This window comes from Tubulanus polymorphus, chromosome 2, assembly GCF_964204645.1.
Source record: "Tubulanus polymorphus chromosome 2, tnTubPoly1.2, whole genome shotgun sequence".
Lineage (NCBI taxonomy): Eukaryota > Metazoa > Nemertea > Palaeonemertea > Tubulaniformes > Tubulanidae > Tubulanus > Tubulanus polymorphus.
This window is the reverse complement of record NC_134026.1, coordinates 28,642,910-28,667,242: the sequence shown is the minus strand read 5'-3', so window position 1 is coordinate 28,667,242 and position 24,333 is coordinate 28,642,910. Positions and strand designations below refer to the sequence as shown.

The 24,333-nt window shown below is 36.2% G+C and overlaps 4 protein-coding genes across 22 annotated transcripts in view; 1 reads left to right on the top strand and 3 right to left on the bottom strand.

Annotated features, from left to right (window-relative positions):
- Positions 1-12,821, bottom strand: part of LOC141899452 (polypyrimidine tract-binding protein 1-like) — a 66,948-nt gene extending 54,127 nt beyond the window's left edge. For 15 of the 19 annotated variants that reach the window (XR_012618625.1, XM_074785765.1, XM_074785768.1 and 12 more), the window contains exons 1-5: positions 12,745-12,816; positions 10,013-10,066; positions 7,394-7,418; positions 5,466-5,551; positions 4,967-5,039 (exon numbers count right to left, since the gene is read on the bottom strand). Coding sequence is in view for 18 of the 19 variants with exons in the window: in XM_074785765.1 (XP_074641866.1) it covers positions 4,967-5,039; positions 5,466-5,551; positions 7,394-7,418; positions 10,013-10,066; positions 12,745-12,752 (246 nt within the window). In the remaining variant the exon portion in view is untranslated. Of the gene's footprint in view, positions 1-4,966; positions 5,040-5,465; positions 5,552-7,393; positions 7,419-8,118; positions 8,143-10,012; positions 10,067-12,744 lie in introns of all 19 variants that reach the window. The other 4 variants (XM_074785773.1, XM_074785787.1, XM_074785788.1 and 1 more) reach the window with 4 other exon arrangements.
- Positions 12,822-13,437: 616 nt separating this feature from the next.
- Positions 13,438-16,904, top strand: LOC141899364 (uncharacterized). The gene is made up of 3 exons (XM_074785619.1): positions 13,438-13,738; positions 15,168-15,297; positions 15,378-16,904. The coding sequence occupies exons 1-3, from the start codon at positions 13,578-13,580 to the stop codon at positions 16,515-16,517; spliced, it is 1,431 nt and encodes a 476-aa protein (XP_074641720.1). The 5' UTR covers positions 13,438-13,577; the 3' UTR covers positions 16,518-16,904.
- A 9-nt stretch (positions 16,905-16,913) lies between these two features.
- LOC141899148 (uncharacterized) lies at positions 16,914-17,943 on the bottom strand. Its single transcript, XM_074785304.1, has one exon. It carries the CDS (start codon positions 17,847-17,849, stop codon positions 17,049-17,051), a length of 801 nt encoding a protein of 266 aa, XP_074641405.1. The 5' UTR covers positions 17,850-17,943; the 3' UTR covers positions 16,914-17,048.
- A 1,316-nt stretch (positions 17,944-19,259) lies between these two features.
- LOC141898647 (E3 ubiquitin-protein ligase UHRF1-like) lies at positions 19,260-24,180 on the bottom strand. The gene is made up of 14 exons (XM_074784668.1): positions 23,933-24,180; positions 23,277-23,495; positions 22,872-23,194; positions 22,527-22,742; positions 22,278-22,408; positions 22,011-22,197; positions 21,808-21,931; positions 21,591-21,698; positions 21,297-21,508; positions 21,041-21,203; positions 20,721-20,946; positions 20,475-20,632; positions 20,302-20,400; positions 19,260-20,208 (listed from the first exon to the last, which is right to left on the bottom strand). Exons 1-14 carry the CDS (start codon positions 24,083-24,085, stop codon positions 20,062-20,064), a joined length of 2,466 nt encoding a protein of 821 aa, XP_074640769.1. The 5' UTR covers positions 24,086-24,180; the 3' UTR covers positions 19,260-20,061.
- Positions 24,181-24,333: the final 153 nt, after the last annotated feature.

The window sequence follows — 24,333 nt, the reverse complement described above, 5'->3', positions numbered from 1 at the left end:
TATATTCTTTGAGTAGAAAACATATTCCGAAAGAATAGCAGCTTCCTTAATCAATCACTTCGTTTTTATGATAAAGCTTCACCATCAATCAGCATTCAATCAACCGAAAAAAATTGAAAAAACCAATGAGTGAAATTAACAATTGATCACTACCGGTATATCATAGCATCCAGGCCATTAATGCAGATATTTCAGCGCGCTTGTATTTTAATGATGTCCTCAGTTCGTCATTGCCTCGGGGCTAAAAATGATTGAAACTGATCTGATCGCAGTCGGATCAGGAACTGCTTGTTGACAGCGACGCGCAACACTCTTATCGGATATTTATTGAAACATTTTTCTAGGGATGCATAAAAGACCATAAAAACTGAATTCCGAAATGCGTGGGGTGAATTTTCTCAATGCGAGTGCGGATTCATATCCTTGTTACTACTGAGTAACGCGACTCATATGACAGAAAATGGAAGCTTATTAATAGAAAAAGCGCGGTTCTCATGGATATCTGGAGGATCGGATAGTGTGAACAACGATTGCAATTATGAAGACAGTCTCACAGTGATATAGTATCATTAACAGGCAATTCACAACTCTGTCAGATGATCGGTCATTACTAACGCTGCTGACCAGCGATAAACCATCTCCCCTACAATTCAGCAGACACTGATTTCAACCTGAAAACACTCTCCCGGATACTCTGTTTGATTTAGATCTTTGCCACATATGCACCGTATTTGCCTCATCTTCACAATTATGACAGGTTTATACACAGAAATATTTTTGCCTCCACGTGCAAGACTGCACACCGTCATATATCCGAAACTGCACACGTTCTAGTTTGGTGCTTCAATGAAAATTGATCGATCTTAGCAAAAAAAAAACGGGAGTTAGATATGTAAGCGCTAGCAGGGGATGTGGTTGTAGATGTACTTGACACACTTTTTCTGAAACCACTTGGACAGAAATTCACTGGATGCTCAAATCTACATCACTTCATACATCACATACGTATATAAAATCTCCCCCTTTTAAAAGTAGAAATCATTGAATAGGCCTACAACAATTTATGCCCGGAATCTCATTGTTCAAAGGTAAATTTTTCATGTACTAAACCATTATTGACCAAAGACCTCATCTCTCAAAGGTTAATTTTAATCTAGGTTTCAAATACAAGTTCGCGATGCCAAATATTTCATGTATATTCACACGATCTGTTTACACACCTTCCAATAAATTCTTCGAGAAAATACTTTTTCGTTTAAATTTCCGTCGATTGCACCAAGATCGCGATTTTATTTAAATAAAATAAACCAACAATTTATAGTTACCTAAAGGTGCCTCTGTAGGGAGTTTAATATTACCCGAATGTGTTATTAAAATATGGTAGAGTTAGACAAAATCAATAAGAACATCATCTGTATACCAGTTACATTTGTTTTACACGTGACTTATCAAATGCAACAGTTCATGTTATCGCTATGTTCTACGAAACGTTTAATATTGTAATGATTTCAAATGTTAATCATTTCGATCAGATGATCAGCATATTGACGACCTATTAACCAATAATGTTATTGCAGATGAATTCAAAAACGTCCATAAATGCATCCTTAATGAGAAAGAGAGAGAATGAAAATAAACTGAAGTTTATCAAAACAGTACTCGCGCAATTACTAAATAAGTAATAATTGATATCTTGAACATGAACATTAAACTTGCTCTCAGATATATATCTATATATCTATATATAACCACAGTGTTTATATTTTCTATGATATTCTTATGTTTTTTTCTATGAATTGAGTTGGCAAAATGAAGAAACCATTCACGATGTATGCATATGCAGATTTGTTCTACAGAAATCTATACAAGACTTACTACTTTATCAATACCTTATATAAAACATTTCTAAACCGAATTATCAAAATTCTCGATTGTAGTAAAAACTAAAACAATCAGACCAGTTATAATACAGCAATATTCATAAAACTAGACACTTTGCGCGAGTGATATTTTCAAAATTATTTGAATGAGATTAAACTGCATCAGATATAGTAGTGTAAATGTTTGTAATCTCTCTACTAGTAATGGAGTCTGCATACGAATGATACAATCAATATCGAAATGAATGCATGACAACGAAAATCAGCTGACATTAACACCGAATAAAACATTATCGCAAGGTTAATACTTAACAATAACACGATTCAAAATATCGCCATCCATATACGGATAACATACGAGTAATTAGGCTTACCTTAATGGGTAAATTAACGGTGTATATCCACGGAAGTGCAGCAGCGTCCATCCCACAGCCCATGTAGCCATACATTGTCCTCGTATAATGATTATTACTAGCAGTTTATTATACGTCTAGCTAGCAGTTAGGTAGAGTGTGAAAACGTTCCACCGATGTTTCAGGGGAAAGTGTTCTAAACAGCTCAACACAATAGGACATGCATGCGTCTAGCAGCAAAATTTGGCGAAGCTTCTCGCTTTGAGTGATCTGACCCAAATGGTTTGGGCTAAGTAGTATTTTGAGAGGGAGTTAAACAGGCAATGTAAATATAATGTTAAATGCTAGAAAAATGTCATAGCATTCTACAGATCTGCATTAATACAATAGGTGTGCTGAACCCTCGAGGAAAGCAAATTTGATCTAATCATGCAAAGGCCTCCTAAGTTATAATGCCGGCTAGTTGGCATATACACGACAACTATATTATTAACTTTATGTGGACTTGGTAAATAGTTTATAAAAGCACTCTGCGGAGTTTAACGATTGGTCCACCCAATATAAGCTCGCACTGGCGGCTGCCAGAAACCCGTTGTTCACCCATTATAATCATTATTATTACCATGGTGTCCCGACAATAATCTCACATTCAAACAAAGGCCTGATAAATTTTAAATTAAGCCTACGCGCGCGCTCACCAGCCCATCAATAAAACCATTGATAAACCTTACCAGCTACAACATCACGGCGCCAGGGAAAAAAACAGGACGAGAAACCAAAAATAGGAAAATGTGAATACACATAATTACAGTCGCTTAAATCGTCATAGCTGAAACCATCATTATGTCGACGAATTACACTTACAGTAAATTGAAGAGAAAATACAAATTGGACTTTAAAATAGGGACAACTTAAATTACGTGTGACTTTGACAGTATCATGACATTGGTGGCCGATTTTGCTACACAGGAAATTGACTAAATAGCCAAAAATGAGGTAAAATTGAGGCAGAAAATGACCCTTGATTTCCAATAAAAGCCATTGTGAGCACTCTATTTTTAGGTCTACAATATAATCACTGATACTGATGGGTTTTAAGTATATACAGAATCATAGAATCATGTCAAAGTACCGTTTGACACAGAAATTCGTCGCAACCCTCGGCAAAAAGTATCCGATGAGATGATTTATGGGCTCAAATGTTATCAGAATTGTTATTTCGTTTCATGGCTAGATGGAAAGGGGTTACAGGAGCTTTTTAATGATTTTAGATCTAATGATTGAGTCTTATTTCAATTGTAATATACAAAGTATACACGTTCATACAGTAATCGTAGCTATGGTCCACTTCAAAAAGCACCTGCTCTACGATATACACTACTTGTTTCATGTTTACCAAACTTCAAATTTCATAACGGGAAATGTTCGAGCCAGGAGTCCGTAATACGCTAAAGGTCCACTGATAGTGGGCTAATTTATTATTGATAGCTATATTAACAATTATGTTAATGAGTTCCTAAAGTTCCAGTCCTCCTGGACTGTTAAATTATTAATCGCATGATTTCTGATATAAAAGCTGATGAAAATAAATGATTGATGAATATAAAACGCAGGATTGACGGGGGAAACGTGGTCAATATTATTGAATGTAACAATAAACCGCAGCATCTGACTGCGAACTATCAGAGCGTTTCGAGCGTTTCGATAAACAGCTGTCAAATACAACACACTCTACACGACTCGCTCATTAAAACATGCTTTTAATTTTTCAAACAAATTTCGGAACGGCAGCAGAAAAAATCGGTTATCCCCGAAAACAACGATTTTCATTACCACATCAGATAAAAGGATAAAATGACACTTCGATAATTGTTTTAATCATCATTAAATTCGTAATGTAAAAAGCGACGAATTATTTAGATTAATATGGTCCATGAATAATATATACTCTGTCAGTAGAACTCATATAGTGAGGTGGCTCACTATCCGCATATATCGATAGTAGATTAGTTTATACAAATACCAGAAGATGGCGACACATCGTGGGGAAAGTCTCATCTTTATCAGCCTAAAAGCGTTAACACATTAACGTGAAAAGAGTCTGCAATCCCGAAGAGATCAGGCAATATGTGAATTATCTTCAAGTAGAATTACGAACCCCGGGGACACAATTGATTTCCATGGCTTTACGCAAAAGCATTGACACAGATTTCAGAAGATCTCTCGTAAAGCCTGCAGAATCGTGTTTGAAATCGGTAAATAGAGCAAAATCAATACGATAGATTTACAACCACAACTGCAGCGATCTTTCTAAATTAATTACCCCTGATGATAGAGCAGAGTCGAGACACACGATGAATTGAATTCTTCAGCTAGTCATTCGTTGAAACTTCATCATTCAAAGAGTTTCAAACCCGTAATGAAAAAAAAAATCAGAAAAGTCTTAAAACGTTGAATGATTCATTAAAATTCGAATTTTCAGTTTAAACTGAAAACTAAAAAACTGAAAAGTCAGTCTAAATAAATTTTTCGATGCCTCAAAACTTTTCAGTTATTTTATCGTGGGTTCATTGCTCTATTCTATAATTGCGACGGTGCCACTACCTCTTCATCATATCATTAAAGAACCATTAGTTCAAGCGCGATATTCAAATGTTTTCTTATAAATAGTGACCGCACAATATCAAACGTGTTCATTCTATGAAAAGCTGAACTCATGCATCGAAAATATACCTGATAATCGAATCTGTTAGATATATTACTATCATGTGTGAAGTAATTCTCATCTTCTTCATATTTCCATCTCCTATCAACATAAGATAGCTATTTCACATACTTTCGATTGTGGTAATTCTACACGCGTTCAAACATTGATCGATTTAAATTTTTCAATTGAGTTATAAAGTCAATATCAACTGACTCTTAGATCTTAGACATGCACAGTCGAAAAACAATTCATCAATTCTATTTATTCCACATGCCAGGCATGCTAAATTAAATACAATCAATATGGAGAAAATTCATCAGAAAATAAACAAGAAACTAAAGCAAACATGAACTATTAACGAAAAAAAATTCCATTAACTCAAAAACCAAACTGAACAAAAATGGAAATCAATAAGATAACCTCATAACGAAAATAAAAACATCATCACTTGTCAGAAGAAGAGGATGATTGCGGATATTGTAAAAGGTTCTCAGACAAATGATGATGCCTCGTGCAGTTCCAAACCTTTTACGATTATTATGTCCCGCGGCAGAAGAGGTATCAATGTTTTTATCCGGCTTGAAATTGGAAGTACAAACAAGTGAATATAGCTGAAAATATGACATTTGAAATCATAATTCCGAAACTTACAACCATCCTTGCATATAATTTCAGAGTCTTCCTGGCAGTTACAAATCGACCATTATCAAATCCTTTCCTTTCAGTTTAAAAAGCAAGCAATTTTGAAGGACTTCCGGGATATGGATACTAAATCCCACACAAACGACGACAAATAAAGTCCGAAATTTTTCCCTGAGCAAACAGTATATTCGCCTGAAGATGACTTTTATGATATGGTCAAAACGTATTAAGTATAAAAGTCTATTCTATTTACATCGGCCAATACTAAACATAGCGCTGTTTCTAGATAAATGATTGATTTCTTGAGGTATAGAAAGAGAAAAAGTCATTTCGGCATTGACGCATGGAAAACTTTCGCTTCTTGGAACGACTACTTAACACCACGATATTTCAGTACAGGAAAAAACTGTAGAATTCATGAATAAAGATGATACATTACTCAAAATCGTTAAGCATTCTGAGTTTCCAGTTGAACATACTCAATGAACTGGTTAAAAACTTGAGTACAATTCTTATAACGCGGAATTACATTTTCACTTTGATCTTAAGAAGATTTACGTGAGATTTCTGATTTAAAACCAGCGCGGTAAACATAGATCAACTAGAAATGACCGAGTTCGAGACATTGACTGTCATTAGGTAACAGAGGGAAAGACATAAAATAAAAGTAAAAACTAAAAATATTACACAAAATATAAAATCTTTTAGTAAAAGAAACAGACCAGAGTGATAAAACAGGTTTTTCGTCGTACTTTATGAATGTTTATTAGAAAAACTAAGTGATTTTTTTAACCAAATCTGTTCGTCTTCATCAAACAGAGATACTATCATCATAAGACACCTGGCGTACTCATTTGCTTTAAGCTAGTTCGTACCCGTACCAAGCAAGTGCCCTATCACTACAAACAAATTATGAATCTGATCATATCCATATTTATTAAACATTGTTTTTCTCTAAATCGCCAGGTTTCAAGATTCCCCTATTTCAAGAGCCAATTCCCCCATACAAAAACGACTTTAAATTCCTCACACTTTCGAAGTTATTTTCAATTACAAGTCTTAGAAGTAATCACGATTATTTCACTGCAGATTATGGAAGATGCATTGCTTTAATGTAGACCGTAGTTCATTGCGATGATATCATGTATAATTAGTCGAATGACGACTGATTTATTGTCAAGGAAAAACAATTTCCCAGCCACATTATACAACGATCGTTTACAACATATATATTATTCCGGCATAGCAGGGAAATCAGACATGTTTTACATCAAAACTATAGACGGTAGAAGAGAATAGTTTGGAGATGAAATTCTTTCACACATTCCAGTACTTCCCATAACCTCAGTCAAAACGAAACAAAAATCACTTGAAAAATCACTTTCAGGGTCTGTTTTATAGGTTTATAGGTGCTGTACAGCAGCGGGAATGTTTACTGAAAAATTCATTTCTACTTTTATATGCAAAACAGCATCATTAGTGCATGGGAATTGGGCTCGCTATTGTCTTGATTTAAAAATCAAATACTTGGAACATGCAATGAGTGGGCCAATACTTGAACAACAAAGCTAAGTGCGCCACTTTCTGCTTTACAATGAATTTTGTTACCATGTCGATATAATGCAGAAAATGAAAAAAAATACAAATCAGAATGCAAAAAATTAAACCTTGAATGCAGAGCCTGCTAATAGATATAATATAGACAATTAAGCCCTAAACCGGACAGTGAAATAGATCCTGAGACTGGAATCATATTGTCAAATTTTCGGAATATCAGGAGATATAAGAAAAAAGATATATATTATATTTACCTTCATTCCTGCACTGGAAAGCTCTCTGAAATTTAAAGAAAAATGGAAAAATTTAACAAAAATGTAAAAGTAACGATAAGGAAAAAGTGCATGATTTAATGAAGTTGTTTAACAAGAACAAAAGTGTCACTTACATCAAATGAAGAAAGATTTACGAAAGAGAACATGTATTAAGAACCTTCTTGATCAAGAGAACTCAGTGAAATAAATAGGATATTCTCACCGAAATCTATTCTATTCATTAATCAGGTGGGACGCCGATTGGAGAAAAGAAACACAACTCAAGAGCAGAACAGAAAGAAGTCAAGCATCAATTAATGTTCTTTAGTCCTATAGTTACGGGCGATTCACAATTTCTGGAAAATACGTTTCATCAAGAAAGATTTCGATACTTATTTATTTACAAAGTACGCCCAACACATTTTCTTAACTAATGAAAGATTGCCTTGAAACAACACGGTCTACGTTAAAAAAAACTTGTAGAAATACGGGAGTGAAAAATATGTAATTAATATAAACTCTTTATGTTTTTTTCATTTGTGCTAGGTATGGCCGGTGGAAGGAGATAAAACCTACAGCGAAGAATAAAGTTTATTGCGATGATAAAATACGGTAAAAAAGGTCTCATAAAGCGAGGATTTAAAGCAAAGTGAAAGAGAGAATCTGAATATTATCAAGCCGCGAGGTTTGAAATATATATTCATATAAACGATGACTATACTTACGACCAACAGCCGGATTAGGGGCCCCTGAAGTTTCAAAAAGCAAACTATGATTTTTAATCCGGTTCGGATGTAATGAATATTTCCAGATTTCCGATAACACAGGTAGATATATTTTTAATCAGAAAAAAGAAAAAAACGAAAATAAACTGACACCCATATATCTATTCTTTCCCAAGGTTTTTGCCGGCTTCGATTTCATTCATTGCGTCAAACAAAAATTACAATCTGTCAGTTGTGAAGAGTGTATGGCTCCAAACAAGACAGCAAAAAATAATCATCTCACGGTTATATTAAACAAACCACAACGAGATATAATCGTAACACGCTGCTGATTTTTAAATCAATTTGCTCACGCGATATAAAGGTAAAAGCACCCACTGATTAACCTTTACTTGTCACAATAACATGCCTCATCGTCTAGAAAATAACGCATGCAAAAAAAGCCTAATTATCTCCTAAAATAACGTTAATCCACAAACAAATCTCAGTGAAGATTAATAGTAACCAGCTGAACTCAGCTGCCTCAACTTTCACTCTCTACGTTACTGTAAATCAAGCGAATAAAACGCAACCAAAATTACAACAACTTTTTATCATCTAAATTTGGTAACAAGTTAGTCTGCTATATCAATAGAATGAAGGGTGTTTTAAACCTGTAACTAAATACGGTTCTTATCACTCCCATCGACACGGCATTTATTTATTTTAACGCCGACTTCCAACTGTGTAAAAATCACATTTTCTGCAAAACCATTGAAATTCTTTACCGAGAAAAACCTTCGACTGGGAATTAGATACGTACAATGTTACATACGTTTACTGATTGCTAACTGATTGGTAACTGTAATTGAGACCTTCAACTTTCAGAAAACTATTATCAGGTGGATTCAGGGAAATATCATCACTTACAGGATTAACCCAATAATCTGAATAACTTCAAACACATATAGGACCTAAAGCAAATCTTTCAATAATTTTAGGCAAAAGCATAAAAAATTTGAAAATCATACGGATATCTATCAAAATTTCACCGAGGAATTCAAATATTGAATGAATAAAATTATTCTTTGTTACAGGTATTTGATTTGAAATTCCCTACGATGTATCATTTCAGCTAAGATTGCATGATTTTAGAAATTCAGATTCATCGATCTTAAAACTTACCTTAACAGTCCTACGCACAGAGTTAAATAGTCGTGATTTTCATCCATCGTTGGAACAATTATAAAATCGTAGTCAAATAATTCCTAATTGAAGGAACTGATTTAAGCGATAAAAATTTAAGAATTCAGCTCACAACTTTGCTAAAGTTCATATCCAATTATTGATCTATCAATTTAAACTATCAATATCAAACTAATCAATTTGATATATCGATGAAATCATTCGCAGTAATCCCTTCCTGACGGACTTGTTTAAGTAGCCCACAGTTTGAAGATAATTTATGAAATCTTGCAATAGACAATTAAACGCGTGACTAGAAACTTTTTATAAACCGCAGTCAGAGGTGAAATGAACGATCCAATGCTCGAAAACACTAGAATTCCATTATAGTAGAACATTCACGATGCCACAAAACTTATTCCTACCAGTAAATATTGATAGGAAATTAATCTGACTACCTGACTGCTGGATATCCGATGACTTTCTGCTGTATAATTTCAAGTAAAGATAGTGAGATAGAAGCGTAGACAATGTGAAATGATTGAATGAACGGAAGATGATGTTCCTACCAACTGTTCTACAGTCATTTTATGCTTAGCAGTAAAAAAAGAAAAAAAGTAAGTTCTTGTCCGTCGTAATGAATCGAGCAATTGTCGGGCGTTAAAAAAAAAAAAACCACATACAACAAGTTATTTCTACGATCAATTTCATACCATATCAAGATACTTACTGATAGAACATTAACGGTTTTCTCAGTTTTTGAAATTCATCGCAATAACCATTTCTGTAATAAATGAAAAAATCAAGAAACTCATTTCATCGTTAACACCAGAAAATATTACAAATCATATATAATACATTTTACACGAAAAAGCATATTGACATTTTTAATTCATTGGTTTTTAGGGAACTAAGCACCTTCTCTTCTCAAATCCGTGTTTGTACAGCAAATGTTTTATTCATTAGTATGACTTCAATTTCCGACTGACAGGACTAATGTACATTGGACAATGCGGCGTCAAATTTCCTCTCATCACATCTCACATGCAACATTATTGGTCGAAGGAAGCAATTTGTTCTAAGCACTAGCTGCTATTTCATTTAGACAACTCAGACTATAACAAGATATTTGATGCATTCATGAAAATCTATCAGCTGACAAAAGCACTAGATATTTTACCCCAAGTGAGTAATTAAGTGTTGAGCTGTTTATGACAGGTCTCTATATGTCATTCCCCATTCATGATTAATTACTGAAAATTAGCTGCTTTGGAAAAGATTACTACAAAACAATGTCCATTATTCAATGCAGTTTAACACCTGCAATTGAACTATCATATATAACATGTGTCACGCTCAATCACATGTAAACACAAAAACTAATGTGCTAGTATCTATCACAAGTCAGGACTCATGTACACTTACAAACCATGGACTCTAATTATATATCATATTGTCTATGGTAAAACCACCTACGTGAAAATATGTTTCAGTCGGATTTTGATCTGATTCAGATATTATTTACTGTCCACCTGTACATAAATAATAATGTTTACAAATACATATATCTAGATTTGTTGTAACCCTGATAAATTTTGTTGGGTCTAAATAGTTGATTAAACTGTAAATACTGAGGACAAACTCTTTTTTCAAGATCAAATCTAAATGCAAGGGATATTCAGACACACAAATGGGTTCGTCCGATAATTGTTATCGATTTCGATTTTGTGATGGTCAATTGCAAGATCATGTTCATAAGAACCCTGATCATGAAATTGATTGAAAAAAAATGCTCTTTTAATGCAAATCACATACTATCAGGTGGCTGTCTATGGACCAATCATAAGTCTAGGGTGAATTCAATCATGCCAACCGTAGGTGTGGACTTAGCTTGATATCATGTGACCAATCTAAAGCAAGGGGACTATTTTGCCATGCCAACCCCACTGTTTCCCTAATATCATGTGACCACCTTTGCACCAATCTAGGTGTTCTTGTTGTATAGGGCATATCTTGGATTTCAGGGATCAGAGTTCATGTTTCCCTCCATTTTACAATATGGACAACCAGCATTGTAAGAAATTAGGCCAAAATCCTCATTAACATTCCGACTGAATCAATGTGTACGTATCTTGTATGATCGAAGTAAACTGCATCTACATTTCCATTCTCAAAACAAAAACTGACCAAACCTTCGTCGAAATCAAAATAAAAGTTACTAAGACCTTTTTTATTTCTCTTTATTTCACAGATAACAATTCTACAAAAGAATCTTCATGAATTTCGCCGGAAAATGCAGTGACTCCAATTCCTTTCATCTTTGTATCCAGGAAGTTAAAGAGTGCATTATAAGATATAGACTACAGTGTAATTAATGAAAAATGTTAGAACGAAGATAGATGATAAAAAAAACCTGTATCAGCAATAAAGCAGAAAATATGGGGCGTCACATGAAATAAAATGTCTTAAATAATTCATCAGATTCATGAGCTGTAAAACGAGTCCCTGAAGAGATTCATCAATTCAAGCTTGCTGCAGGGTTAACATTTTCTGGAGGATTCAGTTTTTCAACAGGCCTGGAGTATCTGTATAAAAACAAGGGGCCTATTCACCTAGAGATTTCAGACTATTTCAGGTATTAGGGAATGGGCCTTCACCACCTTGCCAATACAAAGACAGGCTAGGATGTATGAACAAGGCATGAGCAACCACTTAACACCAGCTATCCTTCTACGAGATGACCCGGGTAGTAACAGTACACCGCAGTAGGTCACCTCTCTGGTCAGTCTAGTGCTAACATACTAAGTGCTAAGGTTAGGAGCCATTTGTATTGTACCTAAGAACCCTAAGACTTAAACTGTTGGGCTGGTCGTATTAGATGCCTGTAAAGGGTGTCTCAAAAAATGTGTAACCCTAATAATAGCTGTAAAATTACTAATTCATTTCAGACTAAATTTTAGTGGCGTGCCATGGGAACCAAATTAAGGCATAAATCAAATAAATTACTGAACGACATTTTTTCCTTTGAATACCATATTTTGAAGAAATTGGAGTAAATTCAATGCAGCAATACATCAGAACCCATCAAAAATCGGCAACTGGCCACGGCAATCAAAAATTGCTTCCATTCCATATCCAGTTCCAACAACGCGCCTGGAATGGCTTAGGTAGGAGTTGAAACACAACCCTGAATATATATATATATAACTCCAGCTTTTCGTGGGAGCAATGTGAAATAGAAAGATGCAAGAGACAGTTACATAACAAGTGCGCGAGAATTGCAATGCAATAATGGCCAATACGGGAGTCGATGATGAGGATTTCAAGCAAGCGCGGGTGGTGGTGTTGACAATCGAAATAAGAAAGTAACTTTAGCGTGCTTTATGAATCATTACAACCACAGCTATGAAAAGTTAACGACAGTTTATTACACAGATTAGTATTAGATACTGAAAGACTCACCGATCCATAGCAAGAAAGAGGTGAAATATTGAAAAGAAACGTGCACACGCGACAGAAATATTTCGTGTATCAACAAAGATGGAGGTAGTATACTGAACCTGACCGATAGATGGCGAATATGTAGTCCCACTTTATAAGGGTTGACAATATACAATATTTGATTTACGTAAGTACAAATGTTTGGTGACACCGGCGGGCGCGACCGGACCGGTGAATTCGTTTTCCCTTCATTTCGTATGTCACACGTGGTCTAGATTTTATACAATTACGTTTAACGAGTTAAGCTTATACGAATTATGACTTACGCTTTACGAAATACAAATCACATTTTATGACTTACGTTTTACGAACTTACTACCCTTGGCTTGACGTCACTGTTCCAAAGGGCGCGTCCAGCGTACGACAGGGGACGAATTGAGTCGAATCATGACGAATGATGAATGAGAATGAATTTATTTTGCATTTCAAAATTAAATCATAGTAGAAAAATTGACAGGGTTTCGTGTGAATTGCTACAATACGGAGTGAGACCAAAGAAGCCAAAAAGTGACTTATTTATGATAATTGCAGTCTGGCGGGTCCAGGTCTGGAGTTTGATTGCGTCAGTGCATCGAAGCGATGCGAAAGAATCATTTTCATGACTGCTGCCTCGAGGACTAGCGTCAGCGGAAGCGCTAAGCGCAACTACAAAGTTTAAATCAGTGTAGGTGTGGCGCGGTATGGTTACGTGCTGTATGAGATAGATCGAGAGTATCACACAGCACGAATCAGTTATGGTTGATAAACGTTCTGGTTATTCGTAGGAGCCAAACTAAATTGTGAAAAGTTGGATTATGGCGAGGCCGATAATCAAGGGAAAAGTGAAAATAGGGAAAGCCAAGATCCATGATTATGTCTTACCAAAAGAGATTGTATATTTACTAGGTGGATTTGGAGGTGTTTTACTGTTAGCAGGCCTCATACTTGTTCTCGTTGGTCTCAATCATATGCCAGGGTAAGTTTCATAAGTAGTCATGTAATATATATTTCATAATGTAGGTGACTGGGAAATTGAGACAAATTAACACAGAAATGCTAATTGATTAAGAGATAATTATCCTATTATCATTTCTATGAACAAATTAAACAAGCTACTGGAATCAACTAACATTGAATAACCACTCAGTGAATTCTGATATATCTGAAACTCATAGTTCTCAAATAAAGTTCATTTGGTTCTTTTTATATGAAAGATCAGCTTTTAGATAACATTTTTGCTGAGATCGTGTAGGTTTTGCTTAGACTAAGTCAGACTAAAGGCATTCAGAAATATGAGAGTGTTGTGTAAGAGTTTTAGTGCTTTAGTCTACGCGCTCGAGCTGCTGTATTTGATGATATATCGAAGTTCAAGACGCTCTTTCCGCTGAGAGACCTGTTACGGCATGCGGAGGAATGTCGAATAATTTGATTATAAATTCAGGTTAATTTTATCGGGAGGTTTAACGCGTTATCATTATCTAACTTCGATACAGTTAAGAGCATCCAACCATGTCCGTTAAAAAAGCGTAATAAATCGAAAACACCTCCTAACAAGCCTATGAGCCTGTAGTAAAACTGTACGGATGAGACTGACACGATCTCCTGTATCCAAAAATTAGATATATGTTCATTCGCTTGTCTGGACATTTGTATGTATACATCATTCTTTGATAGTCGCTGCATCATATTTCTGTGTGAAATCTCCTGAATACTAAAATACTATTACAAAGCAATGAAAAAGTAAAAGTTAATGAAGTTTACCGAGATATTTCGTTTGAAGTTGGATTAATGTCATGTTAATTCCTAGCTACCTGTTGGTTCTAACCTGATGCGTACCTCTGTGATGAATAAACACTAGCTAAATTTAGCCGGCTGAAATTCTACACTTAAAGAACAAGTTTTCTGTTTATGCAATCGGTGTATATTTTAGAGCTCGAGGTATGCACAAAACACACATTGGATAGAAATCTGCTATACACCTCCTGATACACTTTAGCAGACGCGCTGTTTCTGTGTTACCAACGCTAAACCTACTAAAAATCTCTATTGAAAATAGAGAATAAAACATGGTAACGATATCCATAGATATATTAGGTGATATAACTCCACTATTTCAAACTTTTAGTAAGCGTGATCTGCAGCCAGAAAGGCTGACCACGCCGTCTCTGTGCTCATTCAGCTAGACCATGGGCTCACCAGTTAGATTTGGCGGTGTCATGTTTGAACATAATTGGCAATGGATTTACTTTTAACACCGTGGTTCGAGTTTAAATTGTGAGCCTATCTCCCTAATCGGTAGCTCAATATGCAAGATTCTTAGCACATAGCAAAACACGTATGAACCAAGCTAATGATATATTTCGAAAAGCTAGCATTTAAGTAACAATATCTTATTCATATTCTAGCACATTGAAACCATGGGGATTTGTACTTTTGGGACTAGGTTGGTGTTTCATACTTATGTCCATGATACTGTGCTGTCATGCTTTCTGCATAAAACCAACTCGCAGTAATCCTAACTATATCAACAGCCAGGTAAGTATCAGAACTATAATACAACATTGCGATATCCAGGGAAATACATTTTTATGGAATTTCATTGCGTAATATTTCAGGAACCTCGAGTTGTAGTCGTGAAGAAAGGAACTAAGAAAGCGCAGCTTCAAGTTGTTCCTACACAAGCTGCAGCTGGTGGGGGAAGTATTACCATCGTGCAACCAACTCATCACACACCTGCGATAGTCGTCGCTCAAACATCTGCTGGTACAACTCCTGAGTACGAAGATCGTTCATTGAAGCGTGATGTAAGTGGTGGTTCGTGGTCGTCACGACCAACCTCTGCTGTTGCCGAAAAAGACTTCGACTTTCAGTACTACAGCGCAAATCAGGTCGGTGAAAACTACGGTCAACAAGGGGGCGAACAGCGCCAGGTTATAGTCGTGCAACAAGCCCCGCAGAATGCCGCATCAGTTCAAGCACAAAATAGTGGTTTTGTTACTGTGCAACAAAACGAAACGAAGCGAGCGGGAGGTAAACAGTTTTATATCCCATCAAGCGCACAAGCGTCGTATGCACAGAGGGGGCAGAAAGGGGGATCTGGTTCACAGGCTTTTGCTAAAAGTAATGAGCAGCAGGTTTTTGTTGTACAACAAAGTCCAAGTTTACAGCAGCGCAGTTTTACCCCTATTGGACACGACCAACAGATTCTAGTTGTACAACAAAGTCCATCACTTCAACAACGCCAAATCATAGCGCATCAACAACCTATCCACCAACCTGTACCACAACATATTGAAAGTAGAAGCGAACAGTCGACGATTGTATATCAAGATCAACAGAATATTGCCTCTCCAGGGGCTGTATTGTATCGCCCACCCCCTAGTGGTGGGGTAAATGAACACCACGAAACTAAAACGGTGACTTCATCGACGTCGTACGGTAACGATATTGCGGGGAATATGGCTGGAACATCATCGGGGCATATAACCGCTCAAGACCAACCGATCCTCGTTCAAACCGTTAATTTCAATCCGCAACCGCAAAGGGCTACAATGGGAGAATCTAGTAGTATGGTACAGCAATCTGGTGTAGCTATGGGGTCGAATATACCGATACAACAAGCCGGCGGTGCTGGCGGCCAGTATCAAAATGAATATTCATACTCATATTCCTATCAACATGGAGATCAGCACGCGGCATCAGCAGCAAGCGGTAGTACAGAATATCCAAGAAGGGGAAGTCTTTATGATAACTAAACGGTTCAAGCAGTAACGAAGACTTTTCTAAACGATTTGATAATGGGGAGATCGACGATACTGCCATCAAACATGGCGTCTGTATGAATCGGACCAGGCCCAGTTCGATTAAAAAACTGAGTGCGATGACTGTTTGGCCGTCGGTGTGCGTACGGCTTATGCATGATAGATATCGTTACGTACCCGGTACGGGAAAATGAATAGGTACAAAGAAAGGAAAATTAATGTAACATTTCACTAGCCACGTTTATGACACGTTTTTTATTGTATTATATAGAACGTGTGAATAAAGCATAAACATAAAAGCTTCCAAATATTTTAATGTATGCTACGATGTTTGTTAATATGTTTTACATTATTCATATATAACGTATACCGATATATAATGTTGCGCATGTGTACCATTTTAGATTTCAAAATATTAAACACTTTAATCAAGTAAAACACTTTTGTTTGTTAAATCAACAACCAATACCAACACGATCTCAACATATATAAGGCGATGGTTCATCGGAAAGAAACGACCGTCAACTAGCACATTCTGGCTTGAGCTGATCGTGAACGGTGCTGCTGTTTAGCATGTCCTGTTCTGTAATAGTAATCCCCATTCGATTTTGGCTTATAGAGTCTGTTAACGATGTCATTAACTTTTCTCGTTCTTGGCAGACCACTCATTAATGGTAGCCGATCGTATGCTATCGTAATTTTTGTCGCTTCGGGAGCCTTTCGACACATATCTTTCCCGCCCTTTGAAGCGTTCGTTGTTTTTTGCATTCGCCAAACTATTTCCTCTAATTCGGCCTCCGGCACGACTTTATCGTCGCAAAAACACTCTTTCATGATATCCGAATTTCTCGAATCTTCACAAATGTAACAACAACCGACTTTCTTTTGATTGGTGGCAGTCGTCGGTCGCATTAATCGTTTCAAGCGCTTTTTCTCTTCAGCGTCTGAAATTGGTTTCGTGCGAACAAATTTCTGCAAATCAGTCTCCATTTCGTCCGTATCCTTATCTGCATTACCAATTTGACTACAAAACGTCGGAGTTCTTAGACGGCGAATAATACGATTTAGAGTTCTTTCATCGACGTAAACTTTGTTGTTTGGCGTCATTACCGCATCGTCCGGAGCCCTTGAACACACGCAGGCTGTATGCGGACGTTTCCGAAATTGTCCATCGCCTTTATACTCGACTAAGCCATACATAGACGCGTTTGTCGGTTTCAGCATTCTTTGATTGATCATTTCGATCTTTTCTGGGCTAGCTTTTTGGTATCCATACATCTTCACGGCTTTAGCCTTTGGTATTACTTTATAGTACATTCCGCTCATCTTGATATCTAAAGAAACAAGAACAAACTGAAATGTGAGATTTACAGTGGTTTCATCGGTGTGAAATCCGTAAGTGTTCCGCTCCAAGTATTGACAGACGATTCACGTATATGTATGTAAACAACACAGGCATGCATTTTTGTAGTAAATTGTATTCTATGAAAGAATTATTATCCATATTTCTAAAGGGTTAAAGAGGCCTCACGCGTCTTATAGAACAATAAAACCTCCATAAAGTAATACTGACGCGTTCAGACCAGTATTATTTAACAATATACCTATTTCATACCCTTATTTTAGAAAAAACAAGTTTTCATTTTCTAGAAATAATACGCGTTTATATTGAAACAGGTGTTTTCTCGGTGTCTTTTACATTTAAAGACCCGAGACTTTTTTAATTGACAGGTTAGGCAATAAGTGTATAACACGAGGTACTGTGTTTAATAGGCGGACGCGTTCGTTATATGTAATTTATAGTCTAATCCTGTAAATTGCGAAGCAATTTATTTTAAGGAACTGATTAAGAAGTAGAGTTATTCCAAGAGTAGCAGCTGATAGCTGATATGAATATCTCCATGGTGATTTGCACTTATGAGTTATAGCTGGCACCAGATAGCACATTTAATGCGCTTGTTAGTCGAGAGTGAAACGCTTAGGAGCAAAATAGAAAACATGAAAATAAACTTGTTTTCAAACTGAATTATGAAATAAAATAATATATGGTTCCTTTAGTTTTCTAGAATAACGTGTTTTGTGGTCCCACGTCTTTGATACATTTGATTACCGAGGCAAAACAAGGATCCAATGAATATTTGATCATTCATCAAGTAATCAAAATTTAAAAGAAATCGTGCATTTTTCTCTTTAAAATTAACAAATCCCGGTTTGTAACATGCAGACCTACCTGTATGATGTGCTGATTATCAAACTCTACAGCCGTATCATTCAACGTCGTATGTCACTGGTCTCATGGGGCAGTAATACAAATGACGATAGTAACGATCTACCGTGGAGTACGTCACTATAGACACAAGAACCACGGTATATAAATATATATTATATACAGTCAACTGGCAGTGCTTTAATCGTTACAGTGGCTAGTCATTGGGCTTTAAAGATTAAGGGAATGTTAATGCGTTTTACACATTTAGAATAGGCTTTTATTTCACAAGCCGGTTAATTTGACGATTGTGCTGCCGGTTGTCGGGGGCAATTCGAAGAATCAGTTAACATTAGTAGTGAAGAGGACCAACAGAACGGATTCACAATCCAGGGATCATGATCAGATAGACTAATTCCACAAGCACCACAACCATCTTCCTTTTCCGATTAACAAAATCGAAGATTAAGAACCAACATGAAACTCAAGAATATATGTATATATAACTAAAATCATTTATTGGAGGCTATTGTAATAAATACATGTAGTTACATATCGGCTTACAATGTGGATTTTTATGGTACCTCGAGACGGTTCTTCATAAGAACCAAACAAACTCTCATCTTACATACAAAAATACAGTACACATGTTGCTTATACATGTAATAATAAAACAATGACAAATTAATGCTTTTTTTCAAGAATATACAGTAATTAAAACTATATACAACACTCGTATGGCATAAATGCAGATACACAGATCCAATAGCAATACAGACAGTTTTAAATGCGTAACTGGTATATTAAAATCAGTGAGTAAGAGTATAAACCTTTATAGATACACTATATACAAAATACAAGATTTCACGAATAAATGCAATTGGTGGGAGCTTTCAGAAATCCATTTATATATATAATCATATTACATAAAATCAATTTATACATAAAATCAATTTGAACATCTATATACAATTACAAAAAAAAATCTGCTAGCTAGTATGCAACGATTCATGTACATCTTAACAGTACACAGAATTCCAGGGGCCAGTAGCTGAAAAGTTTATGTAGTCAACCAGTGAATAACCGTTGTTATTAAATTGTCACCGTGGCATGAATGCTGCACTTTTAAACCAACTTTTGAGCGACTGACCCATTCTATTTAGAAAGTAATAAGAAATAGCATAAAATAGTTCAATTAGACTTTGATCAAACGCATGTACTAGGTACATTATCTTTTTTCTTTTTACAAATATTTCCACAACAAACACAAAATATCAAATTAATATATTCTAATAGCTAACTTTAAAGCACCATTATCTCCAAATTCACAACTTATCTTCCATTTTCATAACCAGGATACATACTGTTCAGAATTTGTATAAGAGTTTTGTTCGTCGCCAGACTATAGTCTTTACCGAGTTCCGTACGACAGCATGGACAACTGAAAACTTCAGCTTTGAATGACCGCACCATACATTGCTACAAATTAAACGAGAAAAATCCACTTTAAAACTGTGACTAACAGAATCAGTTAAATAAGACTACTGTTCTTACTATTTCAGCTATACTAACCTTACAGATATTATGGTTACACTTAGTAGTGATTGGTTTGAAGACAATATCTTGACAACAAATACACGCAAATAACTCTTCCACGTAGGCATGGAATTTCTGAAATAGTAATAAACCCCAATAGCAAGAATTGAACGGTTTTGAATGTAATGATTGTAGAGAATGACCATTACCTGAGCACCTTCATTGACATGTTCCATAGCATCATCCCAGAGTTTCTTATTCTGTACATCTTCTTCAATCAATTTCTCAATTTCTTCAGGAACCTTAAATGCAGCTAGTTTAGCCTTCTTTGCAGGTGGTGTCTCGGGGGCTGTATCACTGTTTTCACCTGTAACAATCAAATACATCATTACACACACAATGAATCCTGTATATTAATACTCGAACCATATAGAGCAGAAATAACCAGTTCTTACCATCACTTTGTTTTTTCGACCTCTTTCCTTTTCCTTTACTCTCTTTTTCTTCTTTCTCTTTCTGGGCCTCTAAATAACCTTCAGGATACTGCATCTCAAGCCCCAATTGTTCGATCTTTTTCTTACCAGCTTTAGTCCACGGAGCAGGAATTGGATCATCTCTTCTCAATAAATAACGCCAAACTATAAACCCGGATTTACCTTTAGCCGGCCAGTATTTCACAACCTACAATTATTCCATTATTTCTATTTTATTCTTCGATCTAGACTTACTTTCAAATTACCAAACATCTCATTTCATAATCTAGCAATTTCTCTACCTTATAAATTCCGTCATAGCGATTACCGTCTTCAGGTGCAAATTTGGAATGTTTTCTGCCTTTACAATTGCGTACCACGCGTATAGGCTTTCCACCTTTCCAATCCTTCGATTCAGATCCATTCTTATTGTCGAGAGGGGCATTGCAAGTTTTCGCCAAAGCCCTACGTACAACAAATCGAAGAAGCATCTTTAAAAATATATTCTATTACCAATGTGTAAAATGGAACTGTCCGATGATTTTCAAAGACACTCACTTATTCATTCTGGTTAACAATTGATCACAAGATTGTTCAGCAGTTCGCTTATTACCGCTGAGATCTCGTCCTCCGCTGCCAGTGTAAGTAAATTCCTCTCCGTCATCGTGATCGTCTTCGTAACCACCACTCAATACGATCGAATACGCCCCATCTTCTTCCCGACCGTGGATACCAGCCACATGCGGACGGTGCACACCAGCTTCACTAACCTACATTGTACCACATACATGGTATATTCTATGAACTCAGCAACAGGAAACTAACAAATCATTTTGAGCGTGGAAATATTACCTGAACTCTATATTTCCAAAGCGTTCCTACTTCGATTCCAGGTATCGGACCGAAATGATTTGGAGGAACAATCGAACACATTTTTGTTCTTCCAACACACGCCATTCCCTGAAAACACATAACGCGATAAGCGCTATTATATTTTGTAGAAAAAAGATACACACAAAACGATAATGATGATTGATCATCAGTACATAACTACTATTCAACAACTTACCTTCCCCCAATCTCGACCGGTTTTGCTCGTCGCTGAAGCCATTTTAGCCTTCTTTTTACTCGCTTTCAATTTTTCTCCAGCTTTGACAACTTCATTTTCATCATTCTTACACAACGGACAATACCTAAAAAATTGCACGTCCACAAGTAAAACGAAGTGTTTCAAATGAAATCATCCGAATCATTATTGATACAACTACTTACCATTCATCTTCTTCAGGTATATCGGTTAATGGAGGATCAAGGCAGAATATATGGAATGCCTGATCACATTCATCGCACAGAATCTGTTTCTCTGGATCACTTTTTCCACCACACGTCGAACATGAACAGAATTTACATTTTCTACGAGGATTATCTTGACACTCGTCGCAGTTTGGTTTATTTTTACCTGCAATATTGAAAAATGAATTCACTTAGAAAAGGAAATATATGAATAAAAAAGAATGGTCTCCAAGATTTTAAACTAACGTTTTGTCGGCGTTTGTTGTACTCCGGATTCAACATCCTTCATATTCACGACATGGTCGCTCGAATCTTCTATTTTCATGACTTCATCGATGAAAACTATTTTACAATTTTCAAGCGGAGTGAGGTCAGGTCTGTACGAAGAAAGTTTCATAAAATCAGGGAAAATTGATTTACAAAGTTAACATCAATTTTGATTCTATGAAGTAAGTAATCTTTCATAAGTTTCGTTTGGAATATGAACCAATTTACCCTAAAAATATAGTTCCGAACAATTCCTTAACAGTTCTCGTATCTCGCTTGTTTGTTATGATGGCGTCATACCAATATCCTCTTTCTTCCGGTTCGTCATAATTGTAATTGATCATGACCTTTTCTCCAACTTCAGCGTTCTTAAATTTGATAGTTTCACGAGCGCGTGGTCGAATATCCTTCAATAGGACTTCAGTATTTTCATCTTCTTCATAACTGAAACAGCAACATAATTCATTCTTAAGTCTGATTGTCTCATGGATCATCTTTTGACGAATGTCCTTTGAAAAGAGTTAAAGAGAATTATCATGAACGAGAATGAATTTAGGTGATAGATTTACTCACCCTTCAAACACTATACTATATCTGAATCCATCGTCAATTGGTTTCTCTTTCAACGCACTTGTATCCATTTCACTTTCACTTTTCACCTTACTGTCTTTCTGGTTTTGATTTTCATCAGTCTTCATTGCATCATTTTCACTATTGTCCGAAGATGTTTTGGTTCCATTACTAGATTCAGAGTTGTCCTCTGAAGTAGTAGATTGTGATGTTGGTTCATTTGATTGCGAATCGACTGTTTTCGCCGTCATTGGTTCTAGTTTCACGATCTTGCCTTCGAACCAAGCTCCCATTGTCGGATCCCTAGCGTCAATTAAATCACCAATCTACAAATAAAAGGATAACTCGGTGTAACAATCTAAATATAGGTCAAATCGTAGAAAACTAGGACAAGATAAGAAAACACACCTTATAAGTTGCTCCTGTATCATCAACTAAACCATTATTTTGAGAATCAGAAGATGAAGACGCTGAAGGGGCAATATTCTCTTTATCTTCGACATCTTCATCTTTAGTAACTGTACTAGTAACGGTTGTAGTGATAGGTTGAAGTACAGATCGAACCATTATTTGTATAATACCATTCTGTGTCATATCATAATCATACAATGTATGTCCATCAACTAACTACAATGAAAATAACAGAGAAATTAAGCAGTTAAGCCTACATCCGGTTGGCCATGGACTCTGGGAGGTCAAAATGTGTTATTTTCACAGGTAGGTTGAAAATTGAAGCAACGCCAACACAGTGGCGTTGGAAGTGCAGCGACCGCGGCGGCGAAAGCCGCGGCAATAATTTACTGAATGACGTTTTTTTTTTTTGTACAAGCTTTTGAAGAAATTAAGTAAATTCGCCGCTGCAATATTAAGAACCTGTCCAAAATCAGCATTTGGCCGCGGCAATCAAAAATTGCTTCCAACGAACGCCCCTGCCCTGCAACAACCAAGTCGCAAGATTGAATGGGACTTCTTCCAACCAACCAAGGGTTTCTCATTTATGAAATAAGAAATTCGACATATAAAAATTTTACGATTGTGCAACAATAATCATAAATCATATTTACTTGTTTTCCGCGGTAAAACAGACGTTGACGTTCTGGTGGCGCATCGAATGGCTCGATCAATTTCTGCCTCAGATCATCGATCTTTGTAAGCTTTGACAGTCCATCAACTCGGATGGACTTCTTACCATCCATGCTACGAACTTGTATCCACATTTTTACAAAGTTTTAGTGATGGGCACGACGTATTTATTGATTAATTAAGATTTTATCCGGTGTAAACACGGTTTTTCAGAACCCGGAAATGAACGAACCGCGTGAGAAGCTTAGTTTGGCGGGAAAACTCTACTTCCGGCAATAAGCTGAGGTTCGATCAAAGGAGTGAAAGTCAGGTGAAGAGTCAAGGTTAGATAGGAGCTGAGGGCCGCGGTTAAGGCTATCATCATATGAAGGTCGAGGAGCGA

Excerpts from the sequence above, each read along its gene's own strand:
- LOC141899364 (XM_074785619.1), top strand. The coding sequence starts at position 13,578 with ATGGCGAGGCCGATAATCAAGGGAAAAGTGAAAATAGGGAAAGCCAAG. Across the intron at positions 13,739-15,167 it reads GGTCTCAATCATATGCCAGG|CACATTGAAACCATGGGGAT; the intron begins GTAAGTTTCATA and ends TTCATATTCTAG. Across the intron at positions 15,298-15,377 it reads CTAACTATATCAACAGCCAG|GAACCTCGAGTTGTAGTCGT; the intron begins GTAAGTATCAGA and ends GTAATATTTCAG.
- LOC141899148 (XM_074785304.1), bottom strand. The coding sequence starts at position 17,849 with ATGAGCGGAATGTACTATAAAGTAATACCAAAGGCTAAAGCCGTGAAG.
- LOC141898647 (XM_074784668.1), bottom strand. The coding sequence starts at position 24,085 with ATGTGGATACAAGTTCGTAGCATGGATGGTAAGAAGTCCATCCGAGTT. Across the intron at positions 21,509-21,590 it reads TTTGGAAATATAGAGTTCAG|GTTAGTGAAGCTGGTGTGCA; the intron begins GTAATATTTCCA and ends GGTACAATGTAG. Across the intron at positions 20,947-21,040 it reads GCTATGACGGAATTTATAAG|GTTGTGAAATACTGGCCGGC; the intron begins GTAGAGAAATTG and ends GAATAATTGTAG.